The sequence below is a fragment of the Cricetulus griseus genome (assembly GCF_003668045.3).
Source record: "Cricetulus griseus strain 17A/GY chromosome 1 unlocalized genomic scaffold, alternate assembly CriGri-PICRH-1.0 chr1_0, whole genome shotgun sequence".
Lineage (NCBI taxonomy): Eukaryota > Metazoa > Chordata > Mammalia > Rodentia > Cricetidae > Cricetulus > Cricetulus griseus.
The window spans coordinates 172,862,323-172,881,753 of record NW_023276806.1 but is presented as its reverse complement, the minus strand read 5'-3'; the positions used below and the strand labels follow the sequence as shown (position 1 = coordinate 172,881,753).

The 19,431-nt window shown below is 40.1% G+C and overlaps 1 protein-coding gene across 1 annotated transcript in view; it reads right to left on the bottom strand.

Annotated features, from left to right (window-relative positions):
* The window catches only part of Fbxl13 (F-box and leucine rich repeat protein 13), a 198,368-nt gene that overhangs the window by 147,538 nt on the left and 31,399 nt on the right, over positions 1 to 19,431 (bottom strand). Inside the window, exons 4-7 of the mRNA XM_027393433.2 lie at positions 11,293 to 11,360; positions 10,639 to 10,793; positions 6,604 to 6,713; positions 4,767 to 4,916 (exon numbers count right to left, since the gene is read on the bottom strand). Coding sequence (XP_027249234.1) covers positions 4,767 to 4,916; positions 6,604 to 6,713; positions 10,639 to 10,793; positions 11,293 to 11,360 — 483 coding nt within the window. The remainder of the gene's footprint in view (positions 1 to 4,766; positions 4,917 to 6,603; positions 6,714 to 10,638; positions 10,794 to 11,292; positions 11,361 to 19,431) is intronic.

Below are 19,431 nucleotides of genomic sequence, written 5' to 3'. Positions count from 1 at the left end.
GGGTGGGGTGGGGTGAGCAGGCACCAGAACATGAGTGTGGGAGATCTGGCCCCGCCCCTTATCTGCCATATGGTGGCAGGGGCCCCTTATCAGCTGCAGCCCCCAGGAGAGCAGGCCCTATACTTCACCTGGACAGCACAGTAGACCTGGCCCTGTTGGCAGGGCGCAGCTGAGCCAGCCCCAAAGGTGGGAGAGTGGGAGAGCTGGCCCCACTGTCTATCATTAGGAGGTGTGGGCAGGGAAGACATGCCGCCCCATTACACTTCACCCCTGCTGCCTGTGACAGATGAGGGATGTTCATAATGATAACTGCTAGGTCTCAAACCTGGAACAAAGGCGAACTAAGTAGTTTATTAATATATCAAAGCTGGCATTGGCTGCCAGGGTCTCCTGCATCCCTCAGTCCCTACCTATTATGGGACCTGGCTGGCACACCACACCCTCTGCCCTAAACTGCTCCAGCCCAGGGGCTGGGCTGCCCTCCCCTCCCCCAGCCCAGCTGCTCCTCCTATATAATCCCCCTCTGTGGGCTATGCTTTTGCTTCTTGTCCAGTCTCTTGGTCGTTGGCTCATCTCTTGCTCTCCTGCTGCCATCTCCTCACACAGCCCAGCTCAGTCTGACCATGTCCACTCTGGACTCTCCCAGATGTCTGCCTCTGGCTGTGCTCTCCCTCACAAGTACAATAAACCTTCACCTGGACCCCTTAGGAGCAGTCATGGCCTCCTTTTATTTCTTTTTGCCATTCAGTAACTATTCCCAAGGATACCACACCTGCGCAGCAAGGATGATTTCAGTGGCTGTGCTCAGGAAAAGCCCCTCTGGTGGAGCCATGTAAGCTCACACATGCAGAAAGCCTCAGCTAAGCTACCCATGTGGTGGAGTAGCACTCGAAAGGATGAGCACACAAATGAAGTGTCCTCCACATTTTTTCTGATTTTCCTCCCAACATTTGCCTCTCATGTGTTTCAAGTTTCCCTAGAGGGTTTATAGGCATGTATAGACTCCACTCATCCCACTCTCATTTTATAGAGAAAAATACAAGCGTATACCCCTTGCTAGGAGTTTTCAATCTTCAGACTGAGTCAGTGAGCTAAGAGACAGCAGAGCTGTGTTTGGAACCCACTCTTCCTGACTTTCCACCTAATGGCTTCAATTCAACAATTAATTCACCATGTGAGTAACAGTAACAGAGTTTACTATATGCCGGGCATTGTTCCAACACTTCATAAATACTAACTGGTCTTTACAAGAGCAGATACAGAGGGGATCATCCTGCCCATCCACCACCATGAGACAACCTCAAACTACAAAGATAAGCAGCCCAGGGCCACATAGCCAACTACACAAGCAGCCACCCAACCACAGAACACATCCTTTCAATTTCCACCCATCTGCCTCCTTCTTCGGTGGAGTTTTTCATCTCTCATGAGATACATCACTTTTGTAAGCATGACTCCTGAGGAAGTTAATGAACTGTAAAACTCATGAGAACTTCAGATTAAAATCAAGCATAAACTCTTAACTTGCTAGCATCAATGACTGAGACTGAAGAAGTGAAAGTGAGGCCTGAGGTAGGCCAATTCTTACCAAGATAAACTGTTCCTTTCAAAGCCATTCTGAAATGTTTGTGTTGCCAGCTTTTTCATCCACACCACATATCAGGCCAACACACACATAGTTCCTTGATAGAGCAACGAGGTTTGGAAACTCTAATCTGAGGTTCATTTGGTACAGAGCCACAAAACTTTCTGCTTGGTTAGTTAAGGTCAGACTGACCCATGGGTTATCAAAACATGGATTTGAGAAGTCATTAAATATACTCTGATTTTACAATTCCAAGTAATTTAACCCAACAAGCCTGAACCATCTGGTTCTTCCCCAGTCTGTCGATACTTTAACGGCTCTCCAGGTTTTAGGGAATTTTCTTTCCCCAAGTAGATGACTCAGCAGTGTGAAGGTGATTTTATAGCCGTTTTTCCAAGTCCACATGCTTTATATCTTTTACAAACAAAGTCACAACTACTTAAAGTCATAAGGCAAGGTGTACATTGTTAGCTAATCAAACAACTGCATTAGTTAGATACATTATTTAAACTCTGAATTCATCAACATAAGGCTTTTCTCTGTGTTCTATGCCAAATACTTGCATTTTTGTGGAAAGTGGTCTTTGCCAACCCTCACACCAGCTTGAGTTTGGCTAGCAGTTTGACTGATAGAATATGAGCACCACCATCTGTTAAGGAAGAAGCTTTCCTTAACTGGCAAAAATGAAACTGAGGAAATGATTGCAAAATAGCAGCCTGACTTGTTTAGAGTTGATAGAATCAGACCTAAAAACTGCATATTTTCCAAAGTCTATACCAGGTCTGAAAAATAGATGAGTGGCCTGCTTAACAGCCCTGCTGCACCATTTTCTGCTTTGATCCCCAGGACCTATCCCATCTATCTCGAGGTCCTCCCCCTCCTACCCCATCACCAGCACCCCTGCTGGGCCCTGCTCCCCAACTGCAAGGGAAGTCCACTGCTCTGGTACAAGCCACACCAGTCAGAGGGCAGGGTGAGTGACCCACCTGCCACCTGGACTACCCCACTGCTTGGAACCTGTTTTCCCAAGAGCCATTGCACTGCTAAAGCCCTCCCACCTGATCATCCACTCCTAGCACTAAGTGCTTCATGAAGAATTTGGAGAGATCTCATAATATCTACTTAACAGAATACCTGAAAGTTCTAGAACAAAAAGAAGCAAACACACCCAAGAGGAGTAGACAGCAGGAAATAAACTGAAGGCTGAAATCAGTAAAATAGAAATAAAGAGAGCAATACAAAGAATCAATGAAACAAAGAGTTGGTTCTTAGAGAAAATCAAAAAAATAGACAAACCCATATCCAGACTAACTAAAAGGCAGAGAAAGACTATCCAAATTAACAAAATCAGAAACAAAAGGGGGGATATAACAATAGATTACAAGGAAACCCAGAGAAGCAAAAACCTGTACTCCACAAAATTGGAAAATCTAAAAGAAATTTCTTGATAGATACCACTTACATAAGTTAAATTAAGACCAGATAATCAATTTAAATAGACCTATAACCATAAGAAAATAGGATCAGTCATTAAGTCTCCCAACCAGGAAAAAAAAAAAAAAAAAAAAAAAAAAACAGGACCACAAGGTCTAAACACAGAATTCTACCAGACTTTCAAAAAAGAATTCATACCAATTCTCCTTAAATCATTCCACAAAATATAAACAGAAGGAACACTGCCAAATTCTTTCTGTGAGGCCACAATCACCCTGATATTCAAACCACACAAAGACTCAACAAGGGAAGAGAACTACAGACCTATTTCCCTCATGAACATTGATGCAAAAATACTCAATAAAATGATGGAAGACTGAATCCAAGAACACATCAAAAAGATCACCAAGTGGGCTTCAACCTAGAGATGTAGAGATGGTTCAACATATGAAAATCTGTCCATTTAATCCGCCATATAAACAAACTGAAAGAAAACACAAAATCATCTCATTAGATACTGCAAAAAAAAAAAAAATCCAACACCCCTTCATGACAAAAATCTTGGAACTATCAGGGATACAAGAGTCATACCTAAACATAATAAAAGCAATATACAGCAAGCCAATAGAGGGATCTATTGTGGAGCCCAAGGCAGTTGGATGTCAAGGAGAGCACAGCTGCCTAAACAAAATCCTATACTACAGAGAAGATGAAAAGAAGACACAAGATAGTCATGTCTGTGTATTCTAATGAAAAAAAAAACATAGCATGCATTGACTCAGGAGAAAACATAAAACAAACCAAATTTGAGAGATACTCGATAATAAAAAGTTGCCTAATTTTCATTTCAAGGGCCCAAAATTAAATGCTGGAATTATTCTGGGCTGGAGGAAATGAAGGAGACATAGCAACCAAGTGCAACATTCAATCTGGAATGGTCTCTCCTGCTAGAGTGTTATTGGGAAACCAAGAAAAGAGGGTTGAGTCTGCTGACCTTGATGGCTAACTGAAAGAGAATGCCCTGGTTCCAGTTCTTCAGGGAAACAACTCTTTTCTGTCTCTGGAAATTTTCTATAAGTCTTATATTACCATAAGTAGAGACATGCTGGAGAGTGATCATGTTGAAAGCAAATATAATTTCAGAACTGTAGAGCTCTGAATATATGGAAGCAGACCTATTCAACAGTAACTAAAACCACAAAAGGAAGAACAAGAGCACGGTGTCATGGGTGCTTACAGTACATGCAAAGGAGCGTGAAATTATTTGAAGGTCATCGATGATATCTTACAATGTATAACATAAGCCTTGATAAACAAGGAAATATTTGCAAAGACAAAAAAGGTCACAGAAAGAAAAAAACAGCTATGTATGTGTCTACAGTGTGATATCACTTAGGAAAACCACTGGGAGTGGCATACTAATGTGGCGTGAAGAGAAATCGTTAGTGTGAGAGTGGTGGGCTTCACTGCCTAAAGCTTTAAACTTCCTGCCATCAAAACACTCCAGAGGCAAAAAAAGACAATGTTAAATGTGGTGGAGGGAAATACTCAAATGTATTATCAATAAAGGGTTAATGTTGCCAAAACATATAAAGAGCTATAACAAACAAGTATAAATTATGATGGAAACACAGGACATGAGCAGGTTAATCATAAAGAAGGAAATTACAGGCAACACATACTCACCCTAACTCCATGCTATCTGCAAATTGCAAGGCCTTACCATAGTCAACAGAGTCCTACACACCTGCGTTATTGCTTCTTGGGGTAATGCCGAGATGTCAAATTCTACAGGTTTCGTGACAACAGCCTCAGAGTAACTCTGCTCAGGGCCAAGGCTCTTTTCATCAGTTGCTTTGGATTTCCAGTTCCTCAACTGAAGTTCGTGATTTAAAATCTGCAATGAAAATAAGCTGTAAATCTCAAGGAATTGCCTTAAGTGTCAAATGCAATGATCCATAGAAAGCACAGACTTGGCATAACATTAGCACCAGCTACACGTTTCTGATTATCATTCTGACCCAAGTGATGACTTTCCACACAAACACAAAATTCCCTGAACCATCTCAGCCTTTACAGACCATTTCCATTAGTGGTCATAAATATTGGCATAGACCTCCTCCTAAAAGACCTGAAGTCCTCTCCTATTTTAGAGATGAAAGAACTGTGGGCCACAAAGCAGAGTGTTGAGCAATGGAATTACTAGTGTTTAGGGACACGGAAGGAAGTGTTAGCAAGGTGATAACCAAAAGAGAGGAATTGGGGAAAAATTTCAGATTTATTGTTACAGCAAACCACACTTTGACGTGACACAGTTCCTGAAAGCTGTAATGAGAAAGCACTTCTATGGGTCAATGAGTATTTTGCACATACCTCTCCCAAACCCATGTACATAATTTTAGTATGAGGTATTTACCATGCAATCTCAGGAAGGGTGCATATTGGAAAGCCAACATGCAGAGGTAACGCCTTCCTTGGTTTCCTGCACACACCTGTTATCTTTACTCAATGATTGCCGAATGACTGTTGACCAAGAAATTGTATAGCTAAGGGGATTGGATTCCTAAACACTCATCTAACCACAATATATAAGGGATAGTAGAGTGTTGCTAATATACACTCTATACACCAACCAAAGCATGCCAAACATCAGGCTCAAGAGAACCCCAACTTTTCACTGTTAGAGCACCAGTGATCAGTGGGGCAGTAGTACACAAAATGGTTGCAAGCATGGCATAAGAAGAGTCACAGTGGTCCCCAAGGCCAAGATACACAACTGGCAATGTTGACATGGTTTCCATTATGGGGAAAGGATAGAGGACAGCATGCAAAAAAGCCAGTTCAATGTCTGTAAGTTGTACAGATCTAGAAAAGAAGATTGAACCGGCTTCATGCACAGCCGAGCATCACACACACACACACACACACACACACACACACACACACACAATCTTCCTGCATGTGTGGACTGACAGGTCCAACAGCTTAACAGATTGTGGGTGAGTGGGATTGTTGGTCCTGCCCTCGGAGGGCAAGGATTTAATTTCAACTTCTTTTTCTCTTTCCTATTATCTCAACTTTGCATTTTAAAGACTAATCACAAAATTATTGCCTATTAAATGATGTAACTACAAAAATTTCAAGCATATCTCTGCATCTGATTCAAGTATTCTGAACGTTCTAAAACAAGTGAAGCAATAAAATGCAGAAATAAGCAGAAGAAAGTAGTTTTAAATTTGCAGGTGTTTCCTCGGGTCCTCTATTTTAATTGCTTAAATTATGGGTGGGTGTCCTAGTTACAAATATTTCTTCAAGTTTAGCCGTTAGTAATTTTAAAAATGTATTACTGAAATTGTGATATATTAAATGTTGGAAAAGGAAAGCAACTTAATCTTATTTAGAAAAGGAACAATTTACTGAGTCCTTACCATGTTTATTTTGTTCATATCAGAGATTCTCATAACTTAGACATCTAATATCTCAATATGAATTAAACAGAACTCTTAGTATCTTCATCAATATCTTTAAGCAAAATATTAAAATAATATTTCCTTCTTTCAAACAAACAGTGTCTACTATCATACCAAGTTTTCTTCTCTTCTTTTACACTTGCGTCTGGCATTCTCCTTCCATTTTGCTAGGATAACTTTTTGCCTTTGGATAGAGAAGATCTGTCGCAACCGAAACAGTGAGGCTGCAGGAAAAGTATCAGGTTATTGCATGTAGTGAAAGCTGTTTCTAAAAATAATACACTAATGTGTCTGACAATTTGTGCTTCATTTTAATCACACTAAAATTAATTACTGTTGATAGCATTAGATAGTGCTCTAGAAACTTTTTAAACCTGTAAATATCCCCTTTGCCCTTAGAAACTAGGTATAATAGAAATATATATTTCTTTAAAAAAACAAATTTATCTTTTACAAAACTTGGAATTCTAAGCATTTCACAAGAAACATAATCACCATGTAGTGTTCATATTCAATGTCTTTGAATTATGTGTTCTAGAATTAAACAGATTGCCAGATACATGCCAATCAGAGATCCATAACTCAAACACAGGAGCCAGAAAAAGCAAACAAGCTGAGGAGCAGGCAGGTTCCTTAACTGCACCAGGCTGTGCTGGCTGTACTGGCTGCATTGACGGCACTGACTGTGCTGGCTGCACTGACGGCACTGGCTGCGCTGGCTGCACTGACTGCACTGGCTGTGCTGGCTGCACTGGCTGTGCTGGCTGCACTGACTGCACTGGCTGCACTGGCTGCGCTGGCTGTGCTGGCTGCACTGGCTGCACTGGCTGTGCTGGTTATGCTGGTTGCGTTGGCTGTACCACCTGCCTGCAGGCTCCCCTTTTTCTTCTCAGAAGTTAAGGTTCAGTGTTTTTCTCTTTACCTTTGGTTTGGGTTTTTTGTTTTCAACTGAAAGTAGGTATTTGAATTGTATGTGAATACTTCTGATATTTAAACTTTGGCAATGTTTTTTTCACTTAAATGTTGTGTGAACAGCACAAAACATGGCAGCAAGCAGTTTCCAGTATCACAGGTGAAAGTTTAAAGCCTTTGTTCTTTGGTTCTACCTGCCAACCTCTCTGAACATCAGTTCTGTCCTAAAACCTCAAGTCTTTGAGAAGCCAGAACTCAGCTAGTTTAGTTAATGACCAGTTCTCACACTGGGCTGTTGCTATCAACTGAGAACTGAATGTGCATTCATGATGGTGTGTTCTCATTAACTCCCCACACCCTGCTTTTTCCCGGTTTGGAAGCCATCTCAATTATCAGCAGAGCTCAACGCCAGAGCTAAATCCAGCTCCTGACACAGTGCCACAGGTCTGTCCACCTAATAAAATATCTTTTCAAAAACAAATTAGCTTACAAACGTCAACACTTTCAGACTGAAATGTACAATTTCTGCAGTTGTTATGATAAAGAGTGTGGGGAACCTTGACAGAAAAAGAGGAACAATGTCCGTGAACTATCACCATAAAAATGTAACTTGGGTCTTTTATGAGATTATGTAACTTTGGGATTTTTTTAATAGATACCAAATGTATGTGTCATTTTTCCTACATGTATGTCTGTGGACCAAGTGCATGCCTGGTGTCCGTGGAAGTCAAAAAGGGACATCAGATCCCCTGGCCCTAGAGTGACAGGTGTGAGCTGCCATATGGGTGCTAGGAATTGAGCCCCGGGTCCTCTGGAAAAAAAGCCAGTGCTCTTAACTGGCTGAGCCATCTCTCCAGCCCCAAAAGATGTTGTAACTTTGGAATGACTTGATTTAAATTATGCTTTGTAAGTGTATTTATAAAACTCTATAACTGTGCATTGTGAGTGAGGGAGGCATAAGACAACATGGGACTACAGAAGGACACAGGCAGGACTAGGGAGAGCAGAGATGGGACAAAGGAAGGGAAGCATCAGCACCGTGCAGTTCCACCTGAGTGTGCGTGGGAGCTGTGGGGAGAAAGGCAAAGCACAGGAGTGATGCAACTAGAGATGAAGGGGTGGAAGTAGGAAAAGAAACATGACGAGGAAACAGAGTGAGAAGCCACATAAGATGGACAAAGGTGCTGAGAGGCAAGAGGAGCCTAGACGGACAGAGGAGACAAAAATTAATGCAAGGCATCCGGACTCTCAAGAGCGGGCAGTTCATTCGGTGTTTTGAAGAGCATTATTTGTGATGTGCTAGCCAGTTAGCCAGTCCCTAGCCCTTCATTATGGTTATGTTAAAACCTTCACAGTCCACTTGGAGATGGGGACAGACAACAATGTTCAGAAGGAGATGATTTTCAGCTGGGTGGGGTAACTCACACCTGTAATCTCAGAACACCAGGACTGAAGCAGGAGAATTGTCTTGAGTGCAAGGCCATCCTAGGCTACATAGTAAGACCTTGTCACAAGAGCAAGAGTGAGATGGACTGATTTTTCTCATTTGTCACAGCCACAGGTATAAGTTAGTACCCAGAAAATTGCCACCAAAAGGCTGGGGTCCTCTGACCCTGTCAAGATCATATATGTCTTGTCCATGCATCACAATCAAAGAAAATGGCTCTGTATTATGCTTGAAGTAGCTGGGTCTGGTGGTCGGGGCCTGTGATCTCAGCTACCAGGGGACTAGGGGATTGCAAGGTCAAGGCCCACCTGGGCAACTTAACAAGACTTAGAGATTCAAAGGAAAAAGGAAAAGCAGGTCTGTGGATATAGCCCCATGGAGGAATGTTTGCTATGTACAAGGCCCTAGGTTCAGTACCACACAAGGAAGCTAACAGTAGATCCTTATTTATATATACATACATACAAATATATTATATTATATTATATTATATATAAATGTATGTATTGATGGATGGATGATTTGATTTTAATCGTGAGTACTTTCCATTGCAATAAAATGTTTTAAAACAAATCTAACAAAATCACTGGGTTTTGTTATTGTTTTGTTATGACAAGCTCTCATGTCAGGTGATAACTAGTGTTCAACAGGCTGACCTACCAGATGAGTGATTGTCTGATAGGGAACCCCTCCCTGAAAGGAGTTACTGGTTGTGGACATCACTTGGTCCTGTCTGTAATTTCTCTCATGAGTCACTTCATTTCTTCCCTAAGAATAGCTTTTGGTGTTTTCTCATTGCTCATGTGTTTATTTCATGAAAACATTCCATCTGTTTGGCACATATATCTGTGGATAGTCAGGAAGATGACTTTTCATTTGTCTGTATAGTTTTGATATATAGACTATATATTGGGACATGTTTCATAACTGGATCTATTTGTCTGACAAGGACTGAAGACACTTAACAGCCTGCCTTGTTCTTTTGCTCAGACTAATTGCACACAATTAGCTCACTTTCACCTCAGAGCAAGTTTAAACTAGACTAAAGGCTTTTGGTGTACAGATCAAAAGTTCAAAACCTTACAGCTATGCACAAGGTCAGACCTACAGATATCCAACCAAGGTTACTAAGAAAAGCACATCAATTCTTTGCTTGTCAGTCTGCTAACAAAAGACGATGTCTCCAAGCTTATCTCACTGTGCCATCTGCCCTCTGGTCACGTCTCTCTTCAGTAACCTTGGACCCTTGTGCTGCCATGGCAATGGCTCAACTCCCTATCACTTGCCCTAGGAATGTGTTCTTGACCAATGAGAAACAACTCTTGTAATTTCTTTATTGCTTTAAGTTTCCTGAAGGAGAGTCTTGAGACCAGAAGCAGCAGCTAGGAGGAATCAGAAGTGGGACAGGAGAATTACAATAGAAACAGAACAGTAAAGAAACAGTGTGGAAAAGGGAACATTCATTCACCCTCAGATTTTTCTAAATCTCCTGCTTGCTGAAGCGTCCTGCCTGAACCCTGAGGGGGCATCAAGGCTGGTCCTCAAGAAGCTGCCATTAGTCTCACTCTACAGCTCAGGCCGGTCTTGAATTCCCTGAATCTGTCACAGGGTTCTGAGTGCTATTAGGCATGTACCACCACACCGGGCCTTACAGTGAGCACTTTTAATTGGTTCATTTTATAACAATTCTCTACACATGAAAATCACAAGCTCTCTAGGTTTAACTATTAGTTTGTTGATTCATTATATAATTGAACACCAAAATTAAGCACTACAGTGTTTATATTTACCTAAAAGCCTTTCTTTATGGCTTTCCACATAAGATAACCAGTGATTAAAAACCAATTTTTGACATTTAAACTTGCAGTGCGCTATCGCTTTATTCATTTTTTCAGCCATGATAGCTTCTTGATTTATACGAGGTATTGCAACTTCCCTCCAACCACTGCAGGTAAAAGATACAGAAAAATATTATTTTCAAAATATTACATTGAGACTAGGGTAATATAGTAGTAAATAGATTAAGACGAATAAGAAGTGAGATGCCTTTATCCCTTCAAAATCACAGCACACACACACACACACATACACACGCGCGCGCGCACGCGCCTGTAAACTGGGGAATGTCTTGAAGAATTCCTGGTAATTAAGATGTTATATGGCAGTCATATTTTTAATAAAATAAACACATCTTGGGGTAACATCAGTCTCATAACTTCAGTTTACCCAGAGAATCACCTTAATGGTGATTTTAAAAGGAATTTAAGTTCCCAAACATATCCAAATCCAAGGATTTTAGACAAGCTGTATTTCAGAGAAAGAGTATTCTAGCTAAATATAGCTCATCAAATCTAAGAGAAGCACAGTTAGTTTTCCTCTGTGTGGATAACAGCAGGGATAAAAGAGCAAGGACAAAGAAATAGTATGGGAAAACACTTTCTTACCCAAAGTGACTCTTTATTAAATGTCCAGTGTAAAATGTACATGCTTTTATCATCAACTCTGGAGTAACCTAAAATAAATAAATGAACTGCATATTAGAAATAAATAGGACAAAGCTAGGCATGGTGGCACACACCTTTAATCCCATCACTTGGGAGGCAACAGTAAGTAGAGCTCTGTGAGTTCAAGGCCAGCCTGGTCTATGTAGTGAATTCCAGTCTAGCCATAACTATGTAGTGAGATCCTGTCAAGAAAGAAAAGAAGTAGAATAGAGAGGCTGCCTCTGCAAGACCAACAAGGAACTGGGACAACAACTGCCTCTGGGGAGAAGAAGGGAGAAGTTAATACCACTTACATGCTTAGCAATTACATTCTATATGTCTATCACCTAGTTTTCATTGGTCATATTCTTGTCTATTTTTATAAATTCTCTGGAATTTGATTTGCATTTTGATTACATTCACTCTCTACTCCTTTCACTAATCTCTCCCAATCTCACCCACATAAACCTAACTCCCTCAGAGCTCCAGGTGCGCCCCCCAGGAGGGTCAGAAGTTCAAGATCATTCCCAGCTACATAGCAAGTTTAAAGCCAGCCTGAGCTGCAGGATACCTTGGCTCAAAAAGAAAAGAAAAAGCAACTGCAGTCTGTAGGCTACTATCAGGATTGATTTGTTTTTTTTGTTTTTTTGGTTTTTTTTGGCCTGTCAGTACTGTAAAATTATATTCTCTCCTGTAAACAATATATAAGAATGCTTCACCAAGAAGGACTAAGAAAACCACAAAATATAAAAAATATAAATCATGGAATCTGCTTAAAGAAAAACAAACTTATCCACAAAACTATTCACAATAAACATGGGACACCAAAGATATTTTGAAGTGACTAGCCTTCCGTATGTTCTTGGGGGAGAAAACATGACAGTAACACATTTGTTCTGTTCACGTGACTACTATTAAGGACCAAGAAGGTTTCTGACTTTTTCTTTTGCATGTGTATGTGAGAGTGTGGTTTATGCTCACTTCTGTGCACAGTACTAGTACAAATACAGTTCCAACAAGTTCATGTGACTTTAAATTTTGTAATTTTGAACTAAAACATCACCAAGATCTTACATTGTGTCAAATTTTGAAATAATGCAATGATCCCAATCCTGTGCTGTAGACAAGAAGTTTTGGCAACCAAATCCTGAACCTTGCTAGCTGTCACAGTATTCCTTTTCTTTTGAGACTGGCTAGGGATAGGCATCATGGTGCACTCCTTTAACCCCAGCACTTGGAAGGCAGAGGCAGGCGGATCTCTGTGAGATACAGGCCAGAATGAGGTACAGGACAGCCAGGCCTACATAGAGAAACCCTATCTAAAAGAATTCAAATAAATAAATAAATAAATAAATAAATAAATAAATAAGAGACTGGATAATTACTCGCTCCTGAGAAGGTATCAAACTTAAATATTTCTATGCAACAAAGTATGGGAATCATGATTTGAGTTAGATTAATGTTGTTTTCTGTAAATTTAAATGTAGCATAGGAGAATAATAGCAATTCTATGGTACTTGTGTGTGCTATTTCCTGTTATTAATGGCATCTGAAATGTAAAGAATGCCTTTACCAGCACTCATGAGTCACAGCAGGTATTCCATGTCCACCTGATCTACATAGCAAGACTCTTCCTCAAAAGTAATGTTTGTAATTAGTCTAAATTGTTGCAGTGACTTTGCTTAATAGAAGTTGTTAGTAAATGTCTACAAGTTTAGGAAAATTACTTTTCTAAAGTTGTATTTATTTAAATGCATTTGTTAAATAGAGAATTGAAAAGCAAGTGACAATGAGCATTCCTTCATACACAAAACCCTTTTGTTACCACCAAGGTGCCGTTCAGTAAACTGCAGAGGATGAAGAAGAATCCCGATCACCTTACCAAAAGCCAGAAATAGAGGAAAAACTCACACACAATACCACCACCAAAAATAAATCCAAAACAAACAAGAAATGACAAATCAATGGTCATTAACATCCCTCAATATCAATGGTCTTAACTCACCTATAAAAAGACACAGGCTAACAGAATGGATGCGAAGACAGAATCCATCCTTCTGCTGCATAGAAGAAACACACTTCACCTTCAAAGACAGACATTACTTCAGAGAAAGGGTTGGGATAAGATATTCCAATCAAATGGACCCAAGAAACAAGCTGGGGTAGCTATCCTAGTATCTAACAAATTAGACTTCAACCTAAAATCAATCAAAAGAGATGAAGAAGGTCATTTCATATTCATCACAGGAAAAATCCATCAGGAAGAAGTCTCAAAAGGCACCCACATTCATAAAAGAAACATTATTAAAACTCAAATAATAAGACCTCACACAGTTATAGTGGGAGACTTTAACATCCTACTCTCACCCACTGGACAGGCCCATCAGACTGAAACTTAACAGAGACAAAGGAACTAACAGAAGTTATGACCCAATTGGGATTAACAGACATCTATAGAACATTCTATCCAAACACAAAAGAATATACCTTCTTCTCAGCACCACATGGAACCTTCTCTAAAATCAACCACATACTCAGCAACATAGAAAACATCAACAAATACAAAAAAATTGGAATAATCCCCTGTATCCTATCAGATCACCATGGCTTAAAGTTGGAATTCAACAACAACACAAATTGCAGAAACTCTACAAACACATGGAAATTGAATAATGCGCAATTGCACCATTCCTGGGTCAAGGAAGAAATAAAGAAAGAAATTGAAGACTTCCTAGAATTCAACTAGAATGAAGACACAGCATATCCAAATTTATGGGACACTTTGAAAGCAATGCTTTCAAGTTCATAGCACTAGGTGCCCACATGAAGAAACTAGAGAATAGTCACACTGGAGAATTAACAGCACAATTGAAAGCTCTAGAACAAAAAGAAGCAAACTCACCCAGGAGGAGTAGATGCCAGGGAATAATCACATTGAGGGCTGAAATCAATAAAGTAGAAAAGAAGAAAACAACATAAAGAGCCAATGTAACAAAGAGTTGGTTCTTCGAGAAAATCAATTATACAAACCTCTATCCAAACTAACCAAAAGGCAGAGAGACAGCATGATAATTAACAAAATCAGAAATGAAAAGGGGGTCATAACAATGGACACTGAGGAAATCCAGAGAGTCATCAGGTCATACTTTGAAAACCTGTACTGCACAAAATTGGAAAATTTAAAAGAAATGGGCAATTGGATAGATATCACTTACCAAAATTGAATCAAGAACAGATAAGCAATTTAAATAGACCTATAACCCCTACCAAAATAGAAGCAGTTATCAAAAGTCTCCCAACCAAAAAAAAAAAAAAAAAAAAAAAAAAAAAAAAAAAAAAAAAAAAGCCCAGGGCCAGATGGCTTCAGTGCAGAATTCCACCAGAAATTCAAAGAGCTAATACCAGTACTCCTCAAACTGTTCCACAAAATAGAAGCAGAAGGGCCACTGCCAAACTCTTTTTACAAGGCTACAATTACCTTGGTACCCAACCCACACAAAGGCACAACAAAAAAAGAGAACTACAGACCAATATCCCTTATGAACATTGATGCAAAAATACTCAAGAAAATACTGGCAAATTGAATCCTAGAACACATCAGAGAAATCATCCACCATGATCAAGTTGGCTTTATCCCAGGGATGCAGGGATGGTTCAACATATGAAAATTCATCAATATAATCCACCATATAAAGAAACTGCAAAATAAAAGTCTCACTACTCACTAGATTCTGTAAAAGCCTTTGACAAAATCCAACACCCCTTCATGATAAACGTCCTGGAGAAATCAGGGATAACAGGTACATACATGAGCATAATAAAAGCAATATACAGCAAGCCAACAGCCATTATCAAGCTAAATGGGGAGATACTCAACACGATTCCTCTAAAATCAGGAACAAGACAAGGCTGTCCACTCTCTCCATATCACTTCACTATTGTCATTAAAGTTTTAGCTACAGCCATAAGACAACAAAAGGAGATCAAGGGGATACAAATTGGAAAGGAAGAAGTCAAACTCTCACTATTTGCAGATGATATGACAGTTTACATAAGTGACCCAAAAAACTCTACCAGGGAACTCCTATAGCTGATAAACACCTTCAGCAAAGTGGCAGGATACAAGATTAACTCAAAAAAATCAGTAGCCCTACTACATACAGAAGATAAATGGGCTGAGAAAGAAATCAGTGAAACATCACCCTTTACGATAGCCACAAATAACATAAAATATCTTGCAGTAACATTAACCAAACAAGTGAAAGACCTGTATAGCAAGAACTTTGAGACTTTAAAAAAAAGAAATTAAAGAAGATACCAGAAAATAGAAAGATCTCCCATGTTCTTGGATAGGTAGGATCAACATAGTAAAAGTGGCAATCTTGTCAAAAGCAATCTACACATTCAATGCAATCCTCATCAAAATACCAGCACAATTCTTCAGAGACCTTGGAAGAACAATAATCAACTTTATATGAAAAACAAAAGACCCAGGATAGCCAAAACAACCCTGTACAATAAAGGAACTTCCAGGGGCATCACCATCCCAGACTTCAAGCTCTATTTTAGAGCTATAGTCCTGAAAACAGCTTGGTATTGGTACAAAAATACAGGTAGACCAATGGAATTTAACTGAAAACCCTGATATTAGCCCAAACACCTATGAACACCTGATTTTTGACAAAGAAGCTAAATTTATACAATGGAAAAATGAAAGCATCTGGCATAACTGGATTCAGACATGTAGATGACTGCAGATAGATCCATATCTATCATCATGCACAAAACCTAAAAGGATCAAAGACCTCAACATAAATCCAGCCACACTGAACCTATTAGAAGACAAAGTGGGAAGTACCCTTGAATGAATTGGTACAGGAGACCACTTCCTGAACATAATACTAGTAGCACAGACACTGAGATCAACAATTAATAAATGGGACCTCCTCAAACTGAGAAGCTTCTGTAAGGCAATGGATACAGTCAACAAAACAAAACAGCAGCCCACAGAATGGGAAAAAGATATTCACCAGCCCCACTTCTGACAAAGGGATGATCTCCAAAATTTACAAAGAACTTAAGTAGCTAGTCTCCAAAATGCTATATAATCCAATTAAAAAGTGGGGTACATAATTAGAGAATTCTCAATAGAGGAGTCTAAAATGGCTGATAGACACTTAAGAAAGTGCTCAACATCCTTAGTCATCAGGGAAATACAAATCAAAACAACTCTGAGATACCATCTTACTCCTGTCAGAATGGCTAAAATCAAAAACACCAATGACAGTTTATGCTGGAGAGGATGTAGAGAAAGGGGAACACTCCTCCACTGCTGGTGGGAGTGCCAACTTGTACAGCCACTTTGGAAATCAGTATGGTGATTCCTTGGGAAAATGGGAATCAGTCTACCTCAGGGTTCAGCAATTTCACTCTTGGGCATATACCCAAAAGATGTACATTCATACAACAAAGAGATCTGTTCAACTACGTTCATAGCAGCATTATTTGTAATAGTCAGAACCTGGAAGCAACCTAGATGCCCCTCATCTGAAGAATGGATAGACAAAATGTGGTACATTTACACAATGGAGCACTACTGGGGTTGGGGGGATGACAATGGAATCTTGAAATTTCTGGGCAAATGAATGGCACTAGAAGAAATCATCCTGAGTGAGGTAACCCAGTCACAAAAAAGACAAACATGGTATGTACTCACCCATATTTGGATTTTAGACATGGAGCAGGAGATGGCCAGCCTACAATCCACACCACCAGAGAGGATGGGAAACAGGGAGGACCCTAAGAGAGACATACATGGTCCCCCAGAGAAGGGGAAAGGGATAGGATCTCCTGAGTAGCCTGGGAGCCTGGGGGAGGGGAGAGGGAGCTGAGAGAAAGAGAGGGGGAAAATAGGGGGGAGAGGAGGAAATGGGGGAGCAGGAAGGTTGAGTTGGGGGAAGAATAGAAGAGACAGGATGAGAGATATCATAATAAAGGGAGCCATTATAGATCGAGGAGATTTCTGGCACTAGGGAGAATTCCAGAGATCTACAAGGATGACACCAACTGGAAATCTAAGCAACAGTGGAGAGGCTACCTTAAATGCCCTCCCCTGATAATGAGACTGATGACTATCTTATATGTCATCCTAGAGCCTTTATCCAGGGGCTGATGTAAGCAGAGGCAGACACCCACAGCTAACACTGAACTGAACTCCTGGAACTGAGTTGCAAAGAGGGAGGAGTTGAGAGCAAAGGGGTCAAGACGGAGCTGCTGAAAACCACAGAAACAGCTGGCCTGAACAAGGGGGAGCATATGGACCCCAGACTAATGGCTGGGAGACCAGCATGGTACTGACCCAGACCACCTGAGCGTGGGTGTCAGGGAAAAGCCCTCAGAAATCTATGGGGCCTCTGGCAGTGGATCAGTATTTATCCCTGGCATGTGAATGGACTTTGGGAGCCCATTCCATGTGGAGGGATGCTCTCTCATCCTGGACATGAGGGAGGGCCTAGACCCTGCCCTGGATCATGACAGACTTTGGGGATCCCCTATGGAGGGCCTCATCCTCTCTGGAGAGCAGAGGGGGGAATGGAGTGGGGTTTTGTGGGGGCAGGGGAGGAGGGGAGGGAGAGGGAGCTGGGACCGACATGTAAAGCAGGCTTGTTTCTAATTTAAATTTTAAAAAAGGAAAAAAATAGAAAAAAAGAGGAAACTAAAAATCACTAAAATCAGTTACCTAAAAGGGGGATAGATTAGATCTCAATATTAATTGCACATTTTATAATGTTACATATAACCAGAAAAGCATAGTTATATCAAAGAGAAAAGTATGTGATATCAACATTGAGCAATAATTACTTTAGATAACAAAAAATGTATTACTTTTATTGAAACTACCTAATAGATTAATATATCCACCTTAGGAACAAAAAGAATTGTCTCTAAACCAAATTAAGTATTCTTTAAAAGAAAATATTTTTTTCTGTGTCTAAATATTGGCCTGAATGCATACCATGTGACAACTTGGTGCACACAGAAGCCAGAAGAAGGTATCAGATCCCCTGGAAGTAAAATTACAGACTGTTGTGTGTTGCCATGACGGTGCACAAAACCCAAGCCTTGTCCTATACAAGAGCAGCCTGTGAGTCCATGCCACCACGCCTAGCTGCACATTCAGTATTCTCAACAACAGCAGCTCTCTGGCACTAGTACTCTGAAACTGTGTTGTATGCAGTGTAGAATACAACTAATCTATAATTATGCTGTTGCCTACAGGACATTTAATCATTTGAGTTCAAGTTGTCAGTTGTGAGCAGTAATTCTGAACACCTGTGATTAATTTTTATGATAAAACCCAAAGGACTTCTAATGACTCACAATGCATTAATTCAAAGTCAGACCATATGGGCCTCCCAAGTTGATAGAGCATTAGCATGCAAAAAGAAAAATGCAAAGGACCAGTGAGATGGCTCAGCAGTTAGGAGCCCTGACTGATTTTGCAGAGGATCTGTGTTTGATTTCCAGCACTTACACAGTCTTTCACAAACATCGTAACTCTACTTCCAGGGAATCCTGTGCCCTCTTCTGGCCCCCTTGGGAATTGCACACATGAGGTACCCAGATGTAGGCAAAACAACCATACATATAGAATTATTTTATAAAGATTTTTTTAATTTTTAGAAAAAAAGTGGGGAAAGAACCTCAGTGACATCAAATTTCTGCAGTAAATATAGAAAAGCTAGGGACAAAAATGACTAGAACAAAGAAGTTTGTAAGACTCTTTATGATTCCCTTAATAGAAACAAGACAGGAGAGCTGTCCTCAATTACAGACAAATTAGTGGATGCACGAAACCAAGTACAATTCGAGAACTCTGAATTCTGACTTGAACAGAACATTAAAAAAAGAGGACATTGCTGAGACAATTTGGGAAATTCAGAAACGGAATAATTATGCCTGAATATAATTAGCACTCAGAGATATTCAACAATTGTTGCAATTATGTAAAACAATGGCACTGTTTTTGTTCTGTTTTTCTTTTTCACAATTATTTTAAGGAACACACAAACAAAAAGTACACATATTAATGATATACAT